At 43.3% G+C, this 22825-nt stretch overlaps 1 protein-coding gene across 1 annotated transcript in view; it reads right to left on the bottom strand.

The window, feature by feature from the left end:
• TRIM29 (tripartite motif containing 29) overlaps positions 1-22009 on the bottom strand; it is a gene marked incomplete at its 5' end in the record, with an annotated part of 26241 nt that extends 4232 nt beyond the window's left edge. Inside the window, 8 exons of the mRNA XM_083368820.1 lie at positions 664-740; positions 1883-1984; positions 2777-2881; positions 3356-3442; positions 5395-5593; positions 6149-6382; positions 8481-8576; positions 21161-22009. Coding sequence (XP_083224946.1) covers positions 664-740; positions 1883-1984; positions 2777-2881; positions 3356-3442; positions 5395-5593; positions 6149-6382; positions 8481-8576; positions 21161-22009 — 1749 coding nt within the window. The remainder of the gene's footprint in view (positions 1-663; positions 741-1882; positions 1985-2776; positions 2882-3355; positions 3443-5394; positions 5594-6148; positions 6383-8480; positions 8577-21160) is intronic.
• Positions 22010-22825: the final 816 nt, after the last annotated feature.

Here is a 22825-nt window from a genome sequence, read left to right as displayed (position 1 = left end):
GTTCTAGTCCCTCCTTAGCCATGAAAGCTGGCTGGGTGACTTTGGGCCAATCACCAGGAGACCGTGAGTGCTAGTTCTGCCTTACCTATGAAAGCTAGCTGGGTGACTTCGGGCCAATCACCAGGAGACTGGGAGTTCTAGTCCCTCCTTAGCCATGAAAGCTGGCTGGGTGACTTTGGGCCAATCACTAGGAGACCGTGAGTGCTAGTTCTGCCTTACCTATGAAAGCTAGCTGGGTGACTTTGGGCCAATCACCAAGAGACCGGGAGTTCTAGTCCCTCCTTAGTCATGCATGCTGGCTGGGTGACTTTGGACCAATGGGGATGGGGAGTTCTAGTCCTGCTTTGAGCACAAATGCCAGCTAGGTGACTTTGGATCAGTCACCAGAAGACAGTGAGTTCCAGGCTCATTTTAGGCATGAAAGTCCAGCTGGCTGGCTAACTTTGGGCCAGTGACTCTCTCTCAGTCCAACCCACCTCACGGGGTTGGGGCTGTGGGGAGAATAGGAGGAGGAAGCTGTGCTGGATATGTTCTCGCTGCTTTATTTGAGTGACCACCATAGAGGCGGGATACAGTTAAATAAATCCATGATGAGTAAGTCCCTGAGGGAAGCTGGATTCGCTTAACAACCGCGTGTTTCATTTAACCACCGCAGGGACTTACCAGCATGCTTTGCTTGGAAGACTTCCATGTCTGTGGCTGCGCCTTAGCGGTCTGGTGCCTCACGATGGAAGGATAGGCTGGGAAGGAGAGACAAGGCAGTTTGGGTTATTTCCATAATGCGATTCCTTGCCTGCTCTGCTTGTGCTTCGCCGAAGCAGAAAAACACTGGAGGGCCAGATTATGCCGTCTCACCTCCACGTCAGTGAGGCTGAGCGATCCCAGAACAGAGGAGCTTTTGAGCAGACCAGAGCAGGAAGAGATACAGGCAAGTCCTTGACTTACAACCATCCGCTCAAAGTTACAAACTGAAAACCGATCCTCGCACGTGCAACCGTCACAGCATCCACATAGTCACGTGCTCAAAATTAGCAACCGGCATGTATTTAGGATAGTTGCAGCCTCCTGGGGTCACATGATCACCATCTGTGACCTGGCTTCTGACAAGCACGGCCAAGGGGCGAAGCCGGATGGCCTTAATGACCATCCAAATCACTTAGCGACTGCCCTGATTCGCTTTACAACTGTGACAAGAAAAGTTGGAAAATCGGGCACGACTCGCTTCTCAGCAGCTGTGCTTAGCAAAGGAAATTCTGGTCCCACTGGGATCATAAGTCAAGGACCACCTTGATTTTTAATTCTCATTTCTCCAGCCCAAAACTCAAACAAACAGGGCTTCCAACCTGCAAAAAACAAATGGATGAAGTCAATGGGGCCACCGTTTTCAGTGAAAATTGTTCGGAATAATAGAACAATGGAGTTGGAAGGGACCTTAGAAGTCTTCCAGTCCAACCTCCTACTCAACCAGGAAACCCTATACCATTCTGGACTGTCCAATCTCTTCTTAAAAACTTGTAGTGTTGGAGCATCCACAACTTCTAATCGTTCCACTGATTGATTGTTCTCACTGTCATGAAATTACTCCTTCGTTCCAGGTTGTTTCTCTCCTTGATGAGTTTCCATCCGTTGCTTCTTGTCCTGCCTTCTGGTGCTTTGGAGAATAGCTTGACTCCCTCTTCTTTGTGGCGGGCCCTGAGATATGGGAACTTGGTTATAATGTTGCCCCTGCTCATCCTGTTCATTAAACTAAACACCAGTTCCTGCTGTTCCCTATGTAGTCGTGGTCATAAGTCAAGGACTGCCTGTAGGAACAAATGGAGAGGGAAAGACAAGCTAGGAAGGAAAGGGGCCAAAGGAACACCAAGTAGAAGCCCTGAAGTACCATTCTTAGTATAGAGGCTGCCGTCAGACTGCTTGCTGAAATCCCCGGGTGAACTCTGGCCAATTGGGGGAAACTGATATGGCATCTTGGTTCCATTGCCAACTGGAAAATAGAAGAAGCAACATGATGGTGAGGTGGGTAGAACTCTCCACGTTTTCCACCCCATCGGCCGCGATCCTCAAAGTGCTGGACCAAGACGACAAATTGATTGATTGATTCGATTTATGTGCTACCCATCTCAGAGGCAAATTTAGGCTGACAAATCCCAGAATCTACATCAAGAGAAGATCAGGAGTGGTCAAGTCTAGCATGAGGACCACCGCCTAAGGAAGTAGGTTGAGTTTTCTGCTCAGAAGCACTAAAGATCTTAACCTGCAATGGTGGGAAAAGGAAAATTGAAAATCTGAACTCAGTAGAGATCAGGAAACCGTGGGGGGTGGGATATCCAGCCCTTTGAAATTTTGGGTGTTCCATTGGCATAAGCCCAGATGCCAAGTTCTCCTCAAATTTTCCAGGGTCCCCGTATTTGTACACGTATTCCTACAAAGACGTCAACTAATAAATATTACATTCACATGTATTTTTTTTAAAAAAAAGAAATCCGCCATCTAATCACATCCGATGATGTTCTTACTTCTTTGCATAATAGACCTATTATTCTCTTAATAATAATTAACATCATTCCGTAATCTTCTCAAAAGCCACGATCCCTTTTCTTTTGGAGAGGAAAAACAATCTAGGCAATCGCGTTACATTTTGGATACCAGAGTTCTGACACGGGGGGGAAATAATCTGCAAAACCGTTATAGATCTGGGCAAAGAAACAAAGTTAAAGGAGAGGTGGAAACCTTTCAAAAGGAAGGGGGAAAAATTGAGGTGGGGCATGACACATACCTTTCATGGAGAACGCTGAGTTCCCAGCTGTGAGTGTCTCTTCGGCAGTTTGCATGGAGGAAAACTCCCAACCTCGGGTGTTGTAATTCCCTCCTAAATTCCCTCCTAAATGAAAGAATAGTCAGCAAGATGAGTGAGGCTTTTCTGGAGTCATCATTGAAGCAATAGTAGGCAGGCAATTGGAAGGAGATAAATGTCTCTTGGGGGAAGGGATTTTGTTCAGAAAACGCTTCTTCCGTAATGGTTTCCTCTGCGTGGACATTTAATGACTCACTCATGGTTTATGCCTTGGTCCAATTAGGTGGACACTTACATTGTGGGAGACAGGCCAAGATGCTCTTTTTGAGCCAGGTAAAGAAATTGAAGAATCGTCTCCATTTAAAATAGACACAATTGAATCTATTTAATTGTGGCTTGCAGAAGTAGTGAGGGGATTCAAGTTCTCCTCTCCTGGTTCTTAGTCTGGGGAAACTGGAGCTAAGATTTGCTTCAGATCAAAGTCAGGAAAAAGAAAACCATCTCCAAAAACCCAAAATGGACAATTGGGTACGTTGTGTAGAAGGGGCGGTTTTCGTTTACCTTTTGGAGACAAGAACATGGAAAACCTCTTCATGTTATCTGGCTGGTTCCAGTCGGAAAAGTTGTTCATCATGTAACGGTGATCTCCTACAAAATGAAGACACCAAAGGAAGAATCGTAGTTGTCGGGAGATAGAGACACAGCAACCACAAAGTGAGAAAGATTAGGTGAAGCATTTTAAAAGCAGGCCAATCTGTGGAGATGGAGCATGTGGAAATGTAAGATCAACAATTGGTGTTGGTCATCAGCGGACAAGATGGGTGCGGACTGCCTTTAGAACCTATGGGTGCTCCATCATTGAAGGCTTTTAAGAAAAGACTGGAGACCCACATGTCTCCAGACATCAGTATAGGTCTTCTGCTAGAAGACACCCAAGGTTCCTCCCAACTCTGTTATTCTGACTGTTTAATCAAGTGTCCCAATTAGTAAGAAAAAGTGATAAGTTAACCATGAAGAGAACCAAGGATTACTTGTTCAAACTTCAGCATGCAGATGTTGGCAGCCTGCATGGATTCACGAGACTGCAGAAATCTGACATTTTATAGTTTGGCCTGTCTTTGTGAGTATCAATCAACCCTCAAAAGATACTTCCTTCCTGTGCCTTTTCTGCTGTTCCAACAGTAGGAAGTTATTACTCTGGGCACTACCCATTGAATTCCTCCAGTATGAAAATCGCAATGTTGTTGTCTTTAAATGAGATGCCAATTAAAGAGGTGAATATTAAGGTCCTTTTTTCCCCTTGTGGGCAAAAGTAGGTGAGGTAAGCAGGGTGTTGTACTGGCACATATTAATTTGGAAGAGAATATTTGTAGCTCAGGGTTGACCAGTCCTTGGTGGTTTCTCCAATATGGTCATTGTCAGGATGCAGATGTATAAACTGCTGGTGTGGCTGAATGCTGCCTTAGCAACCGAACAAACAAATCACCTGGAATTGCATTCACTATTGTTCTTCCATATATTCCCATATATCCCCATATATCTATCTACATGTATGTGTCTGTCTGTCTGTCTGTCTGTCTATCTATCTATCTATCTATCTATCTATCTATCTATCTATCTGTCTGTCTGTCTGTCTGTCTATCATCTATCTATCTATCTATCTATCTATTGTATCATCTATCTCTATCATCTATCATATCTATCTTTTATCTACTTATCAATCAACTATCATCTATCTATCTACTTATCAACCTATCTATCTATCTATCTATCTATCTATCTATCTATCTATCTATCTATCTATCTATCTATCTATCATCTTCTACCTATTATTTCTCCAGATGCCTTGGGGTCTCCAAATTTCCATCACTTAGGTGCATCTGAATAGAGAGAATTGTGAGACTTTTATCTTGATGAAGGAATAACTCAAGATAAGTTTGATCAAAATCTTAATGAACTAATCGGGGTAGAGATTTCCACAATGACTTTCAACAAGTAATAGATCAAAGACTTTTTCAACAAGTAACAGGCTGTCTCCTCCTCTCTTCTTCCTAAATGAAAAGATGATAAAAGTATGCCTTGGTCATCTCCCCCAACCCTCCCCTTGCCCCGGGCTAAGCATCTATCAAGTTTTCATATCCCTGTATCTGGAGGGATTCATTTTTGTTCTCACAGCCTCTTGCAAGGTGGTGAAAGTTTATCTCCATGTTAGAGATAAGTATCTCTAGATCAAAATTGCATTCAGCATTTTCTTCTTCTTCTTTTCATAATTGTGATCTAGCAATTCTCAGGATAGCAATCTGAATAAGAATTATTAGGTGGAGTTATGAGTGATTGCATAGCACTGGTAAAAACATTAAAATGCAGCAATAAAAGATTATCACTAGATCTTCAATAAAAAAACTGATGTGATGCCACCTATGATATCATCCGGAGCTTGCCTGAGGCACTTCTAACTTTTAGAAGTAGGACAATGTTCTCCTGGTTATGGGGAGCAATGGACAAACTTGGCACCAATGTCTCCTCCTGCACATCATGTGAACTAATGCCCCTCCCAATCTGTGTCTCCCAAGATGGCCCCTTTTCATAGTTCCCCCTACCATTTTCCATGTGGTTTCTCTCAATGAAATTCCTGCTAAGGTCTGCCTTGCAGATTTTCTCAACGTGCCTCATGCATACATTCAGGAGGTCATCTCTGAGTATCCCCATTGCTGGACTCATGTTCTCTCCTTCAAGCAAGATATTATATGTTGGCAGAGATGGAGGAATAACATAGCTTCTCATCATTGCTCCAAATTCCTGGGAAGGAGAAGAGAGAAGAGATGGGGGGGGGAGGAGGAGGAGGAGGAGGAGGAGGAGGAGGAGGAGGAGGAGGAGGAGGAGAAGAAGAAGAAGAAGAAGAAGAAGAAGAAGAAGAAGAAGAAGAAGAAGAAGAAGAAGAAGAAGAAGAAGAAGAAGAAGAAGAAGAAGAAGAATATTTTCAATGTCGAGCTACGTTGCAAAAGTATAGGAGGCTACCAATTTCAGCACATACTTAATGGCATAGGTTTACCTCCAATGTAAACCAAATTAAAATCTTCCTTGATGAATTAACCTTATTAAAGCTTTTCCCAGGTGGATCCTGCCCTACTGCCAGGCAGAATAAATATACATATCCCCATTAATATGTGTCAACAATTTTAGTGGGAGCAGGGCAGCATTGCTACCAGATAAACCCAGACACATTCACATGGAAATAGAAGCTTTTCTTAGTCTAACGAGATTGTGTCATGGAGTCAGTGCATTAGCAGTTGATTAGCTTGCCACTGTGTTCGTGGTTGGATTTGTTCTCCCAAACAACGGAGAAAACTATACCTGTAGGAACAGCACTGAATCGCTGATTAGGCCAATCTGTTCCCTGGTTTCCTTATCCTCCTGCAACAATTTGGCTCTTTCTTCCAGTTCCTCCACAATCTCCTTGATGTTCTCCACCGCCACCTTCTCCCTGTGATCCAGACCAGCCTTGACCTCTTCACGTTGTTTTTCAATGTCACGGATCAGCTCTTTGAAATGCTGGTCGACCGTGGCTTTTTCATTGGCAGTAAAATTCTAAACAGAGACCGCAAAAGGGAGAAGAGAAAACCAATTTCCCATTAAAAATCCAAAACAGCCATCACAGAGCAACTATCAATTTAACATCTTCCTCCAGGACTCTGCATTTGGTAAAGATGTGAGTGAACCTCTCTTTTTTTTTAATGAAAAATTCTCATTTTAAACCAAGGGATTTTAATTCTTTCTGAAAATTCTCACGATAAATCAAAGTCTCTGAAGACTTGGGGCATAACTCCCAGAGATCTCCAAAGGTAGCTATCAAATTATAATTCTTAAATGTTCATACAGGAGAAATTCTTAAACACATGACTGGGGCATAATCTTCCACGAGATTATAATAAATGACTGCAACTTTTTGGAGCATACGTAGCTTCCAGTTCAAAGAAAACCAGTACATGTTGGCTGTTTTTTAAGTAATAGGTTTAGCAAAGTTTCCTTTTCCTGGTCATGAATTTAGACATGGGATAGATAGAGAATCCAGAGCTGGTCATTTCAATTTTGTCATTCGTGTTCGAGAGGCTTTCGATGGAGCTACCACTTCTGAGCAGTGTAGAATCCCAGGGAAGGAACCATCTGACCTAAGGACCAACTGGGCATTTTAATTTTTGCTAAAATTCACTGAGCAAGGAGAAACTGCAGAGGTTGTCTGCAAAAATCATGCCACGGCTTGCAGCCAAGAGCTAACGAACCCTCTCCTTGTGGCTTCCTCATTCGTTCCTCATGCTTCTCATCATCCATTCAAGTCGAGCGATTGGTTTCTGCTGAGAACTTTTTTCTTCTCACATAAGATTTCTCTGCTAAATTTCTCCCAATACGCAGATGGATTTCTTTGCGCTCACAGCAAGAAGACTATATATAAATGAGGTGAAATTCTGGCAGCAGTGTCTCTCTCTCTCTCTCTCTCTCTCTCTCTCTCTCTCTCTCTCTCTCTCTCTCTGTGTGTGTGTGTGTGTGTGTGTGTGTGTGTGTGTGTGTGTGTGTGAGAGAGAGAGAGAGAGAGAGAGAGAGAGAGAGAGAGAGAGAATAATTCTTAGGCATGTACGTGGACAGCCTCAAACTAGAGACATCACTGTTTTAAAATTCACAAGGAATAATAGTAATTAGAGTTCTGAATTGATTCTGCTTTGATCAGATCTCATCTCATGGAAACAGGTAAGTTCTGGGCACCCCGCCTTAAGAAGGTTCCAGAAAACCGGAACAGGTTTGGAAAAGAGCTGTCAAGGCACAGCAATGGCTTTCCACCAAAAAGATTGAAGGAGATGGAAACATCAAGAGAAGTATGAGTAGAGGTGGGATCAAATACCTGAAGAAGCAAAAGATTAAGATTTAATGTTCATCGTTCTGAGGTGAATCATTTGGAAAAAATGGATTTTAGCTGCAGCGAACCAGATTCTGACTGGGGGGCAGGGAGGAAATCCTATCAAAAAGTTATGATCAACAAAAACAGTTATATCTAACATGGCAAAAATTAAAAGGTGACTGGCAGCATCTCTGCATGATCCCCCTCTGGGGTGAAAGAGGAGACTAAGGAGTGAAGAGGTGGGCATTTCCAGGAAAGAGACAATGGCCCATGCCATGCTCCATGGAACTCCAGCACTGCAAATCCAAGCCAAACTTGGAGTGATTCTCAATAAACTCTAGTTGGGTCAGATAGACCTTGATGGAGCTGATGAATAGAAAACAGCATATAGGAGATGACTAGGCTGATCCTGAGGGAGGAGTCAAGTGCACCATCAGCCTTGAGTCCCTTCACACCCACAAGAGATCTCAATCCCGCCCACCTTGAATTCCTTTCATTCTACCTACCACCAATTTGCTTGAACCGTTAGTAGTTCAGATTCTTGTAGAGAGCTTAAGCTTGCAATATATCTTTATACCTGTTTGAAGTGCCTGGATTTTCTGGCACTTTATTTCCCTGGCCGCTTGACACAGCATCATGAAAACCCCAAAGGGCCATATTGACATGGGATGGGTGTCAAACCGACATGGGTCAGGGCTAAATTGCCATGGATGATCTGGTTGAAAACAAGCAAACTCAAAATGGGAAGTCAAGGACTACCATACTGAAGAGGAAGGTTGCTGGTGCCGTGCTCACCTTGATACGGTCCCTCTCCTTGTGCCACTTGTCCACTTCATCTTCAAGCTCAACAATCTTCAGATGCAGCTGCTCTTTTTGCAAAGAAAGCTCAGTCTACAGGAGGGAAAGAAAGAGAGTGATGAAATAGCACAGCCCCAAGTCAACTTTCATGTCTTTGGCATCTGAATCACGGGGCCTCCAGCTACCACTTCCTGGCAAGCTCTGAGTTGGATTTGAAAGCCACCCACATTTAGATTGTTCTCCAATAGGGCCCAAAGCTCTGAGCTCCCCAATCAAAGCTGCGAAGAATAAAGAGGCTTAGAGACCCGTCAGATCTATTTTTGTTAATCGCTTGGGAAGAAAGGGGGTAGGGGAAAATGGATCTGTTCATCAAAAGGGGCAAGGAGAAGAGGTGGATTTCAAAACCCAGCTGGGTTTGAATCAAAGAACTGTGCCCAGGGTGCGCCTTTCCAACTATAAATGGTTTTTGTGTAATTGTGGGATGATGTCACCTTGGTGTTGCAATAGATCGGAAGATGCCTTTGGTAGAAATGTGGTTGCAACATGACTATGGAGTTGGGCCTGGCCCTTTGGCATGTGTACAAGGGAAGTGGGAGGAGAGAAAGGGAGGCTGCTGCTGAGCTTGACCTCAATCCATCCATGCAGCTCCCCCTTCCCCATTTTAAGTTGTGATCTGTGCAGAGAGGAGCTAAACTGTAAGAGACACCTCGGTGGGTTCCACGGGAAGTCCATGAGCAAAGTGCCAGTCTGATAACCCACAAAGGACCTTAGAAGAGAATATTTAGAGCTCAACTGTGGAGTTCTTGGTGCTCTCTGAGCTTGGTTGTTTCCTTGCAAATGTTTCATTACCCAACGAGGTAACCTCATCAATGTTAGAAGGGAGTAGGGTTATATTGTACATAAACAGAGAGCAAACCCCATTGCCTTTTAGTAAAGATAATGAAAGGTCTGCAAGAAAACCACCAAGCTCAGAGAGCACCTAAGGACCCCACAGTCGTCTTCCTCCTCCTCCTCCTCTTCCTCCACCTCTCCACAACACACACCCCCTTTCTAGCACTGATGTTGTTATTTATTTGGGTCATGAAACGTCTGCAAGAAAACAACCAAGTTCCAGTCCTCCTCCTCCTCCACCGCCCATTCTCCTTCTCCTCCATTCCAAAAACACCCCCCTCCCTTCTAGCATTGATGATGTTACCTAGTTTGGTAATGAAACATCTGCAAGAAGACCTCCAAGCTCAGAGAGCACCAAGGAACCCACAATGGAACTTATAGCATCCATGGCTGTGTCCACATTTGTGCAAGCTGAGGAACTGATATGGCATCCAACCATTCACAGTTCCTTACCTATAGGATTTATACCACATTAACGGTTAATCCCATATCTGGTCTATGTTTTTATCACATCCAAATGAACCCCTGGATTCACAAGCAAGCTAACACAATCTAGTTGCAGCAACAAAGTTGATACAGTCCAGCCTCCAGATAGAGACAACCAGGGATGGTTCCTGAGAACCTCAGACTGAAAACCTGAACTCCAACTCTCTGCCTTGTTAATGATGTACAAAAATACACTTCATATGAATACGGAGGTGCCATTTTGTTGCGGTAGCTAATTAATTCATTAGCTGTTAGGTTTAACTCACGGCATTCACCTCCTCTATGCAGATCAGCATTCCAGCCTCAGATAACATCCCAACTTTTGCTGAAGGAACCGCTCCAGTTTTGCTTCAGCTGTACAGTCCCTGAGGCTGCCCATGACCCCCGGGAACCACTCCAAAAGTTGCTTCATTGTAATTTTTAATTTGGCAGAAGAGGGAAAAGATGAAAGGCATGAAGTGTAATCATGTGAACTGTATTAATCTAATTTAATTTGCATGGAAATTAAATTACAGGCTGTTTAACACTGGGCCTTGACCTGCCTCCTACTTGGTTCTGGTGGCACCATGCTTTCATGGTCCCCACCCCCTTCAGGTGGCCCAAGGCCTTTGAAAAGTAGGCTTGGCTCACACCTTTCCAGCCTTCAGATCTCTAAGCCAAGCACCATCTCAGGAGTTCGTTTCTATCTTGGATCAGACTACGGGTTGGCATAAGCATAAAAGTGATCGTATTTGTAGGTCTCTCCCTTAAGAGAGGGATGGGAGGGATGAAGAAACATTTCTCGGTCCTTTGGACTACTTACAGAATCCTATCTGCCTGAAGCAACCCTGTCACCATTAATGAGAGTGGCTTTTCTCACACTTCTCGTCTGTTTGCAAAAATTCAAAATGCTTTTTTTTGTTGAGAGCTGATGTGCAGACTAATAGCTGATGTGATGAGCTGAAGAGGGTGGAAGGACTCTGCTCAGTTCAAAAAAGGCCTCCTCTCCTCCCGTGCTCTGCCACTGTACAAGCTGTTTGCGTCCTGATTTCATTAACCGTAAAAGCAGTTGAACAACTGAGCCTCACACAGGAGGTGTGAAATAGAAAACAACGCACAATAGAAGCGTGCCCAACATTATGACTTTGTGAGATGTGTGAACCAGCCAGCAAGAACAGCAAAGCGCATAATAAGAAGCAATTAGAAAAAGTGTGCAAATAAATTGTGAAAAGAACGGAAGTGTTAACACAGAGGTGGGTCTTCCTGCCAGCCAATCCTGACATTTTTCCATGTGTAAAGAAAGAAAGACAGAGGGGCACCTGGGGGGCACTGTAATGCTCCATGGAAATCTAGACTTGGTCCTGATCATGTGAGGTGGAATCCCACCTTGATTCTGATGGCTGTGGAACTGCTCCAGGCCTAAGAAATATCACCCATAATTAATCTCTTCTAACTTTTGCCTTAGAAGGCGGAAGTTTTATTGACACCAGGATCTGGGTGGCTGCTAATGAAATGGATTAACTGGGGTGGTCCTAATTATGGTTGGAGGCATGGAGCAGGGAGATGGTGAGATGTTCTGTGGGTGGTGCCTTATGTAATTCCAGCTTTAGCAACTTTCTCCCAGAATTCTCACAAAGAATTCTGTCTGACCCAAGGACCTTCTCTTGGAAATATCTGCATGGAAAAGAAAAGAGTAAACAACACAATCGGGTGCCTTCTTTCATCACAATCCTGCATAATGAAGACGTCTCTCTTTCTCCAACAGAGCTGTTGAAGTGATGAGATTGCCCTTTAGGTCATTTCTTAACAATACTCATTTACCAGAAACTCTCTGGAAACACCAAGCTCTTCAGGTATAACAGAGTGATTTCCCCCCCCCCCCCATGTAGAACACTCTTGAGTTGAACAAAAGCTTTCTCAACCACACCTGAGAAAGAAGAGTTCATCCTTCAAACACTAGCGAGTTCTCCTTCACTCCCTTAATTTAATTACGTATTATTTACACATTCCATAGGATCTGCACACTAGCTTGGAAACTGCGTGATGGGTTTTCTGCAACTGCATTGCTTCAGGCTGCAGAACGACTTGTGCAAAAGGAACATGTTGGGGAGAAGACAGGGTTTCTCAACCTTGACCATTTCCAGTTATATGGATGCCTAGCCATTGCTGAGAAATCTAGAAGTTGAGGTCTACTCACTTTCAAAATGCCAAGATTGGAAAACACTGATCTATGGTATTTGCATGGGTGTGTCCAGTGCTTACTCGGGAACAACCTTCTTCAACCTGGAATCTTTCTGCAGCATCAAAACAACCAACATCCAGAATTCCTACTCAGCACCCAAGGATTTGTCTTACTAGGAAGAGGTATATAGGTTACAATTTTACATAGCCAGTCTTGTTTGACTATTGGCTCTGTGGAGGTACCAACAATCTCCTTGGGTTTGAACTTCATCTACACTCAGAAGTTGCACGTATTCAAAATGATGTAGTTTAGAGAAAATCAGCTCCCAATTGGTTGGTTTCCTACTCCAGACTTATTGTGGAGACAGATTTGAAGCTTCGTCTCTGAAGGTTTAGGACAAATACTTTCTCAGCTTCTGAGATTTCTCTCCTTCTCCATGGTGTCCTTTCACATCTCCTGTCCTCCCTAGATGATCTGAGAAGGAGTTCTGCACACAGCAGCTTGTTATATGGAGTCTTTTTCTTATCCACCATGGAAAACAAATGTGAGAAGGAAAAAAATTGGACCATGCGCCATCCAATTGCCTCTTTGGACAAACACGTGTTGGCAAAATACTGGCCATTGCAGAAGAAGACAAAGCAAATGGACCTTCTGCAGAAGGTTTAAGGAAACAGGTAGTGGCTGGATCTCAAATGGCCCAGAAATGTCTACCTTCACCATCTTCAAGAATTAGCTGTTGATTTATCCCCAGAAATAAAGAAAAGCAACTGATTAAGAATCAGTCCAGCCATCTCAGTGAAACTTGGCCACAGCATCATATAATTAGATCTAGAATACATTAGGAGGGAGGGACAGCAAGGTTAGAAGTCAGCCAATGCTTTGATTTATTAAACAGGCACATCTGGTGCATGCAGAAATCAAGAAGCCATGCAGACTGCCAGCCAATGCTCAGTTATCGGTGCTCAGAAAAGTTCTTGGTGTGCTCCCAAATGCTTGTAAGCATTGAATATGTCCTCTCCAAGCTGCCATGTTCAGAATGGGAAGAATATATGATCATGTCTTGCAGGAGATTTCTGCAAGATCATGTGAGGTCTCCTGAACCTCAAAGAGGTGCAAAAAAATGGCCTCCTTTTGAAACTCCTCCCAGAAATTCACCGGGACTGAATTTCCTTCTAGCCAGATTCCCAGGGTGTGTTCACACGGCACCTTTGTGAGAACTGAAGCTCATTTCTTCTTGAGAACATCAGATGACCTAACCATAGCATAGTTAGCTGTTGACTTACCATTCTTCTAAAGACTAGCCAACACTTGGGTGTATAGCGTTGGTTCACAAGCTTTATAGAGATCTTCTGTGAGTGAAGGAGAAGGTAGGAACAGAGGTGGGGTTCAGCCGGTTCGCATTGGTAGGTAATATTTGTTGCCCAGGCCCAGAAGCGGCATCCACACAGAAAACCAGTTGTTCACATATTTGAATCCCACCACTGATCTGACATGCCTATTTTGTGCAGGTTTTAATAGGTGTCTTTCTGAATTCGTGGCCTTTGAGCGTGGAAGGAGCAAATTATATACAAGACTATAAGGAATCATAAAGAGACAGGCAATCTGAGAAAATGAATGCTGCTACTGCTGTCACATATTTCCTTTCCATCTTGATCAAGGCAGGAGGCCAATAAACAATGGCACGTTAGAGTGAATAGGGGTCAAAGGAAGTCTAATGGCCAAATCTTTCCGTACCATTTCCAGATGTTCTGAAATGGGATGAAATAATTAGTGGAGCCACTATACAAATTTCAGTATCCACAACATCTTATTCTCCAAAATAAGATGCAAGGCAAAATACTTTTCTGATAAGTTTCGGACTTGTTTTTTTCTGCTAGTTGTTTTTAAACTCAGCTTTCTGTTTTCTTAGTTGCTCCAAAATGTTGCAGATTTCTGCTCTGCTCATGGGTGTGTGTACTTTGTGTGTGTGTGTGTGTGTGTGTGTGGTTTTGTAGGAACCATTTCAGCCTCTTCAGCTGAGGAAGGGACAAAAACAAGGAAATCACCTACCTCACATTAGAAGTTTTCATCACTACAAGGAACCTGTTTTCCGGAAAACTGATGACTCCCATTTTACCGTTCAAAGCCAATTTACCCCAAAAGTAATTTGCACTAAAACAAGACATTACTCGCCATATATGTTTGCTGGGAAAAACCTACAATTCCAACTTCTGTGAGGATTGTGGCTCAATGTTAGAAAGGATTAATGAGGGCAAAAATGGGACATTACCAATGTGAGTGAAAGAAAAATCCCGCCTCCTGGCCCTGGTTCAAAAGCACGGAATACGTCAAAGAGATTGGAGACATTGAAGTTAACCAAATTGAAATCCTACTGACTTCACCTGCAACGCCAAGCCACGTTTGATTAATTCTGGTTTATGGACTACACAACCATTGGCTACGCAATAGATTAAGCTACTGTCCATGGCTTACAAATATGGGAGCAAGCCCAGCATTTAGTTCAGCTGTCACATAATCCTGTTTGTCTTAATCGTGGTTTGTTCATACATTTCATGTAACTGTTCCATTTTGTAGACCACTTAGATTCATTTTTAATGCTTGTTTTTCTTTTCTGAAACAGCAAGAGAGCACTTGCAATAACTAAAAGACATATAAGTATCTCGAGCAAACCACAGTTTGCAAACCACAGAGATGGTGACATTGTTGCAGCATGATGTATGTATATTCTAGCATCTGATGCAGGTCCATAAGTCATGGGAATCATCACCATTATACCAACAAGCACAACTTAGCCCAATGTGGCTTAGTCAACGAAACCATCACAGCTCCAATTCATCCATTGCTCTAAGCCAGGAATGATGGTTCAAAACACTTCCAAAAAGCATTTCCCTTCTTTCCCTTCCCATCACCTTCACCCAATTATACCCATTTGAGACACTGCTGCTTTCTGGTCTCTTTATTCAGATTTCCAACTTGCTCTTCAACACCAACGTCTGAGAACCTGGGAACCACGGATCACTCCAACATTTTCATTGAAGGAGAGGAATTAAGATTAGATGGTGATGCCCTGAGGTTAATGGCACAGGGTGGAGCCAAATCTAGGTGTCCCTTGCTTTCCCCACGTGACCCTGGCATTAGAATCCTGAACTCGAACCCGTGGCAATTGAACAGCTTGAACCTTGAAGAGAAAAGTGAGATGGGACTTCAGCAGGAGATTGTCACATCTGTAGCCTAAAGTGCAATTGAAACTCCCATGAAATCAGGTCCATCATGGCCCACTACTTTTACACACACAGTTCTAGTCTCTAGTAGACATTCTACCAATGTTTGACAGGGGTATTGGAGTACAACACCCATCATTCCTTTCCAGTGTCCCCCAGTGTCCAAACCCTCTTTCCTTAAGGAGCCATCTGTTGAGCCATCTGTTTTGGCAGAAGAACAGGGGAGAAGAGAAAGGGATATTATTTCATTTCTACTTGGTTCATTCAACTTCTCTGGGGCATTTGAATCATTGTCTCATTGCCTAAAAATTTAACTACAGCAGCTCTTTTTGGTGGGTTATCGTCACCAGCTCCTTGCCTTCAAAGAGGACACAAGGGAAGGCCCCTCTTTTGTTGTTGGGGAACCAGAAATTCGAGATCTCTCTCTCTCTCCCTTCTGTGCAATTACTTAATTCTTTTTTAATTGCTACCCCGACAGCCTCCCTCCTACACATTCCCACATCATCTTTTCAAAACCTTTTTTTGTCCTTCAGTCTCTTTGTCTTCCCTTCTGCAGCAAAGAAATTGGAGAGTCTTCGTAACCTTTCTCAACCTGGGTCACTTCCAGATGGGTGGACTTCAACTCCCAGAATTCCACACCCTTCTTAAAGTAGCCCAGGTTGAGAAACACAGTTTTTTGGGGGATGGAGAGTCAACACTTGCTAATTAATGTTGCAGGATCCAGTGTGGGTTGGTCACCGGGACCAGAGGATTAGTCTTCTGAGCTTTCAGACTCAGGGAGCTTCTCTCTCACCAGAATTTGTGCCTTGGGATATAGAGATTCTCCATCCTCCAGGTCATGGTTGTCCCAACGTTGCTTTTTCAAGAGGCAACTGGAATTCCTTTGTTTTACTTTGAAGATGTTTCACTTCTCATCCAAGAAGCTTCTTCAGTTCATATTCAATGCCTAGAATAGCCCATAGGCCACATTCTGGAGAGAGAAAAGTTCCTTGAGGATGGGCTGCAGCAGAAGCCCAAAAGCTTGGAAGACCAAACTTGTGTCCCGGAGAATCTGACCCAGATTGGATCCTGCAACATTATCCTGGGACAGGTATATTTGCCTTCACTCATAATTTGTGATGCTGCATGGACTTCCTTTTCCATAAGCATTATCTTCACATTTGTCCCCATCCTTCCTCCAAAAGCATCTCTAAAACCTGTGGCATCCACAATGTGCATGTTGTCCATAAAAACCATAAAGAAGCTAGCCGTGACCATGCTATTGAAGCCTCCGGTCTTGTTATATACACTGTGAGAAACAAAAAATGGATGAGGGCGTCAATCATGCCATTGCAGATATCATCTTAACTTTGTTGATCCTTCTGCAGATACTCCTGCATAGAAATTGCTCCTTTTTTATCAAAATAACTCTGGGAATGATGCTTAGATTAGAGAAAACTACTACTCTAGGGTCATCCAGTAAATTTCCAGCTAATCTTCATCATCAAAACATTGGGGTGTGCTTCATGCAACACACCAACCCCAAAGTTGGGTGACTTGAGGATGGACCACGATGGAAACTAAGTTCAAATCTCCTACAATGAGCCAAGAAGCAGAGTCTCCTGCTTGAGCATTAGGTTGGACTACAAGACTTCCAAGAAGCAACGGATGGAATCAAGGAGAGAAGCAACCTAGAGCTAGGGAGAAACTTCCCAACAGTGAGAACAATAAAATGGTGGAACGGCTTGCCTTCAGAAATTGTGAGTGCTCCATCACTGGAGACTTTTTAAGAATAGACTGGACAGTCACTTGTCTGAAATGCTATAGGGTCTCCTGCTTGAGCAGGGGGCTGGACTGGAAGACCTCCAAGGTCCCTTCCAACTCTGTTATTCTGTTAAATCATTGACATGGCGTTCTGACAGACTAAGTTAGAAGGCAGGATAATTCTTAAAATAGCTCCAGCCAGAACTTGTCAGTATCTTAAAACACCCAAACACCCTCCCCCAAATTCTGCAAAATACAGGAAATCCTGGTCCCACTGAAAACTGAGTCTAACTATGTCAGAACTAGCCACCCAGCTGGGTTGGGCAAAGCTTGCACCTTGTTCAGGGTGGTGTGCAAACCCAGCATCTTGGATTAATTCAGCAAATTGAGGTTCAATTAACCATGAGTAATATGCTGGGCGAACCTAGATGTGAGTGAGATATTTACATTATACGTCTAGCCGGCATGATCAACACCTTCCCCTGCCAAGTGTGTGCCTCACAGCCACAAAAGATTGTCCATCACAGGTAGAACCCTGGTTTGTTTAGACGTGAATTAATAAATAAAGTAGGAGTACCTAGCAATACACGTAGAGGCAGGAGGGGAAATCCAAAACTTCTCTGTCGGATGAAATTTGACCAGTTCTACACTCCAGTTTCTTTGTAATTTAAAAAGACAACAAAGGGCTGCGTTCTTAAGGATTTATCGTGTTTTATCAGTTTTTTAAGGAGGAGGAGAAGGAGGAGGAGGGGGGCAGGGGGAGGAGGAGGACAAGAGGATACAACTTTCAAAATCATCTATTGAAGAAAAAAAATGCAAGTAGTTCTTGACTTACAACCACAATTTATGTTGCTAAGTGAGACAGTGAATTTTGCCCTATTTTAGGACCTTTCCTGCCAACAGTTGCTAACTGAATCATTGCAGCTCTTAAATTAGTAATGTGGTTGTTAAATGAGTCCGACTTCCCTCGTTGACTTTGCTTGTCAGATGGTCGCAAAAGGGGATCGCGAGACCCCGGGACACGGCAACCGTCATAAATATGAACCAGTTGCCCAGGGTCTGAATTTTGATCATGTGACCATGGGGATGCTGCAACAGTCGTAAGTGTGAAAAACGGTCCTGAGTCATTTTTTCCCCCAAGTACCATCGTAATGTCAAACAATCACGAAATGAACTGTTGCAAGATAAGGACTACCTGCATTTTTTTAGAACAGGGGTCCCCAACCCCTGGTCTGTGGACCGGTACCGTGCCGCGGCATGCCAGCAACTGGTCTGCACAAACAAGCAAAGCCCCATCCTTGGGATGCAGGCAGCACACAAAACCACGCACTCTCCGGTCTGTGGAAATGCCCGCATTCCTAAAGAGAAAGGATCCTTGTTGAGTTAAATCTTTAGGCAAAAGGAAATGCTATACAGTCATTTTCTTTCTTTTTTTCTTGAGCCTCTATTGAGTTTTTAAAACTTCCTTTACAATGTCCCTTTAAATGAGTGGAACCCAAATCTTAGCAAGACTGACTAAACAGTCAACAAGGGGGGGAGGGGGGGAGGGGGAGAGAGAAAAAGAACCCCACAGTTTCAAATGTAAATTGGGCTGCTACTACGAGGCTTCAGGTTTTTCAGTGCCTCCTCCGCCAGCCATCCACGAGGCTCCAAAATCCCTGTAATCCTGCCAGATTCCTGCAAATTGGTCTAATTTGCCCCTTTGCTAATCCTTAAAGTATTCGCCATTGACTGTAAGACATGGTTAAAAAGTCTTGTGTATTTTCACAAATACGTGAATGAGTTTACGCGGCTTCTTTAACTGTGGCTTACTAAATAAATCATTGGAAACGGAATTGAGGCAAAGCCAACCTAACCCCAGAGAAATGGCTTCTTTAAAAGAGGGCGCTCCAAACTTGGCAACTTTAAGACTTGTGGACTTCAACTCCCAGAATGCCCCAGCGAGCATGGAAGCCTGGGAGTTGAAGTCCACAAGTCTTAAAGTTGCCAAGGGTTGGACTCCCCTGCTTTAAAATATAGGAAGCCCCAACATTTGTCTGACACATTTTTAAACATTTTTGCTAATCTTGCCATCTATAAAACATTTTGTAAAGATTTTCTTTATAAGAAGTTGACATGAACAAATGGCTTTGCCATTTCTCTCAATCTATATTGTATCCCAAGTTCTTTGCCCGTGTTATCACTGTTTCTTTTACTTGTTCCTCTTCCGTTTTCAAATTTAATAGAAAGTTATACATTTTCTTAATTAATTTTTCATCATAGGTTAGTAATATTGGATCAAACAACATCTGCTCTTTATAAAATTCATACATTTTAACATCTTTATCATATCTCACTTGCATTTGTAAATGTGACCACCACGATAGATCAATACCCTGATTTTCCATCTCTCATCTAGATTTTAAGTTCCCTTCAGAGTTCAGAATATCTTTATATGCCCATATATACAAAGACTGATTAGAAACGGATCTGCACGGGCTCATTCTCAACTTCATCAACTTTACCAGGCTGTTGTAAGAGTAAAACGGGAAGAGAGAAGAGAGGAGAAGAAGAGTGGGACGGGATGTACAAATAATTTGCAGCATTTGAAAATGCAATGTGAAAAGAAAGGAAAGAGATAATCTGAATACTTGTGGATTTTAAAATCCATGCTTTAAATCCAAACTTGGATTGTTTTAAAGTGGGTTGAGCGTTTTGCCTCTCGTCATAAAGGAAGAACTGAGAATAAAAATTATTTCCTTGTCTCAACCAGCTCACAGAAATTTCAAGAAGGAATAAAGTGAAAAACAGCCTACACTTCCCCGCCTGTATCTGCATTAGCAGTCGATAGATTTCCAGAACATTTCAGCAAGAATCGAGTCACAGCATGTCTTGTGAATCACAGCTTGGGCACAGGCCTTGCAACCAGGCTGGGAAGACTTATAGATATGGGGGTAAATAAAAGCAGGTTACCAGTTTTTTCGTGACAAGGGCCATGGGTCAAAATCATTACTTTAAAAAAAATAGAATTATTTTCCTTGCAGTGTGTGTTATGGCTGAGAGATCAGGGAAATAATTTGTCCACAGTAGATTATCTTTGCAGGGACTAAGGGGAGAATGAGATGGGATGTTTTTTCCCTAACCATCTTTTCATAAATAAATATGACATGCATGGCTCCACTGCCCCATGTAAGTTGAATGTTTCACATTTTAAACCCAGTGGTTGCAAGAGGAAGGGAAGGGAAGGGAAGGGAAGGGAAGGGAAGGGAAGGGAAGGGAAGGGAAGGGAAGGGAAGGGAAGGGAAGGGAAGGGAAGGGAATAATGAAATGGGAAGGGAAGAGAAAGGATGGGATGGGATACTGGAAAAAACTTATTTCTATCCATTGATGTCCATAGCATTCAATAAGTGGTCAGCAAAGATGATCATCTTGTTCTCCTTCATCAACTTTTTTGAAGTAATATCCCCCACCCATGGTCTGGGAAGCAAAAATTGAACATCTTTTCTAAGATCTAGCCCTCAACACACTTTTACACACTTTTGCAGTAGTGTGTCAGGGGAAGCCCCAGTCCTCATCTCTTCAAGCCAAGTCAGATGCTGTATTTTCTCCTAGCAACTTCTTTGTAAACACACCCAAGCACTGCTGATGTCCTTCCAAAGAAGTCCAATTTTAAGAAACTCAATGTTGTCTAAAATCCACCCCATTTCCCTCCACCTCAACTTTTAGGTGATGACTTTAGGTCAGAATCTTTGTGATAGGAGCCACGTAAATACTGGAGTAAATAAATGTGAACCTTGGTTATCTTTCTTCCTGAAAACCAGATTTAACTCATACAGGCATGTTCTTTGCATGGCTATGGCAGCCTCAAGACACACTTCGAAAATGAGAACAAGCTGAAGCGACAATTCACCGAGGGTACATTACCTCAAATGAAGTGCTTTTAAATGCAAGCAACGCACCCATGCACAGGTACAAATCAACACAAATCTTGAGCAATTCAGCGATGGATATACCCATGTCAATTAACTCATTGTAGAGTCCAGAAACAGAAAACCTAAGTGGCTAAGTAGCATTTAGCATTCACTGTAGGTTATTTGGTCTCATTTGGGTGAAAATGCTTCCTTGCAAAGCTCCTGGTGGGATAAGAAAGAGTAAGGGTGCAACAATATGCCAAAGAAAAAGAAAAAGTACAATACCTCTTTGCCCGATTTCTCAATCTCTACAGTCACAGTGGTATGATTCTTGTGTTCTTGGAACATGCAGAGGTAACAGATGCAGACTTGGTCGGTCTGGCAGAAAAGCTCCATCGTCTTGCCATGGATGGGACATTTCCTGGCTTCAAAGTCTTTGATGGGATCCAGCAGCTGGTGGTCTCGGAAAGCAGCCCCTTCAAAGTGGGGCTTCAGGTGAAGCTCACAGAAGCTGGCTTGGCACACCAGACAGGACTTCACTGCCTTCTGCTTGTTGTCAATGCAAGAGTCACAAAGGACCTCTTCCAGAGTCACCCGGGGTCTTCCACTAGGTACCCTATTGACCCGGTTGAAGTTGGTCCTTTTGGTCTCTCCAGATTCCCCTAGGGAGATGATGGGTTTTCTTAGATCGGCAATTTGCCCACTGGAAAACACTGGCTTTTTCCCTTCTCCTTCACCGCCGAAAGATTTCTTGGTTTCCACATTGAACAGGGGCTTCCTAAAATCTCCTCGCTCTGGAAAAGAGACTTGGGACCTCCGAGGTTCTCCTAGCTGCCCAGTAGGAAAACCTGACTTCTTGGCCTCCCCTGCTTCCACATTGAAGTAGGTTGACCTCTTCTCATCAGAAGACTCCACAAATTGGATGATTGGCCTCTTCCAGTCACCTCCGGCAAACATAGAATTCTTGAGTTGGGATGTCTCCAGGGTTGGTGCCACATTGTTTTTGTTGGCTTCTTTCTCACCTTTCTTTGGGCTGCTGGATTTTTTCCCTTCTTCTGTCTCTTTCTTGGGTGAAGTGGGGGTCTTGGCTTCCTCTTGTTTGCCTGCAGTCCCGTTTGTCCTTGCCGTTTCCATCTTGTGGTCCTTTACCCCTCTGGGTTGGCTTTCTGGCTTCTCCTCTGCAGCCACGCTCTGTGAAGGAGAGAATCAAATTGCAGCCTAATTTGCCCCTTTCTCTCTCTCTCTCTACAGAAACAGTCAAGTTCTCAGGCCTTGATCCCAGCGAGGAATGAAAAAGGAAGACAGGGAAAGCTCTGCCTAAATGCCACACCTGGAAAATGGGGAGGAGAAGGGAAACACCTAGATTATACAGGTAGAGCCAGAGAGAAGACAGGCAAAGAGATATTACAAAAGGCATCAAGGAATCCTGCTTAATTACAGAAGGTGCTCCACACCCAAAAAAATACCTGTCTAACCAGGTTAGGGAGTGAAAAGCTATTTATGTGTCACACTACCTTCTTCTTCTTCTTCTTCTTCTTCTTCTTCTTCTTCTTCTTCTTCTTCTTCTTCTTCTTCTTCTTCTTCTTCTTCTTCTTCTTCCTCCTCTTCTTCTTCTTCTTCTTCTTCTTCTTCTTCTTCTTCTTCTTCTTCTTCTTCTTCTTCTTCTTCTTCTTCTTCTTCTTCCTACTCCTACTCCCCCTCGCCCCATCCCCTCCTCCTCCTCCTTGCCTACTCCTTCTTTTCTTTTTCTCCTCCTCCTCCTCCTCCTCTTCCTCCTTTTTTTTCTTCTTCTTCTTTCTTCTCTCTCAAAAATTATTTTCATTATGAGGCTGCCAGCAGGCCTGCTACCTGCTTCAAAAAATAACTACTTCTCGACAAGAGGAATGCGTAAGTAGAATTAGCCAGAGTGGTGAAAATATCCACCAGGCAAGTTTTATTAAGCGGGACGGG

This window comes from Vipera ursinii (assembly GCF_947247035.1).
Source record: "Vipera ursinii genome assembly, chromosome: 8".
Lineage (NCBI taxonomy): Eukaryota > Metazoa > Chordata > Lepidosauria > Squamata > Viperidae > Vipera > Vipera ursinii.
This window is presented reverse-complemented; position numbering and strand designations above follow the sequence as displayed.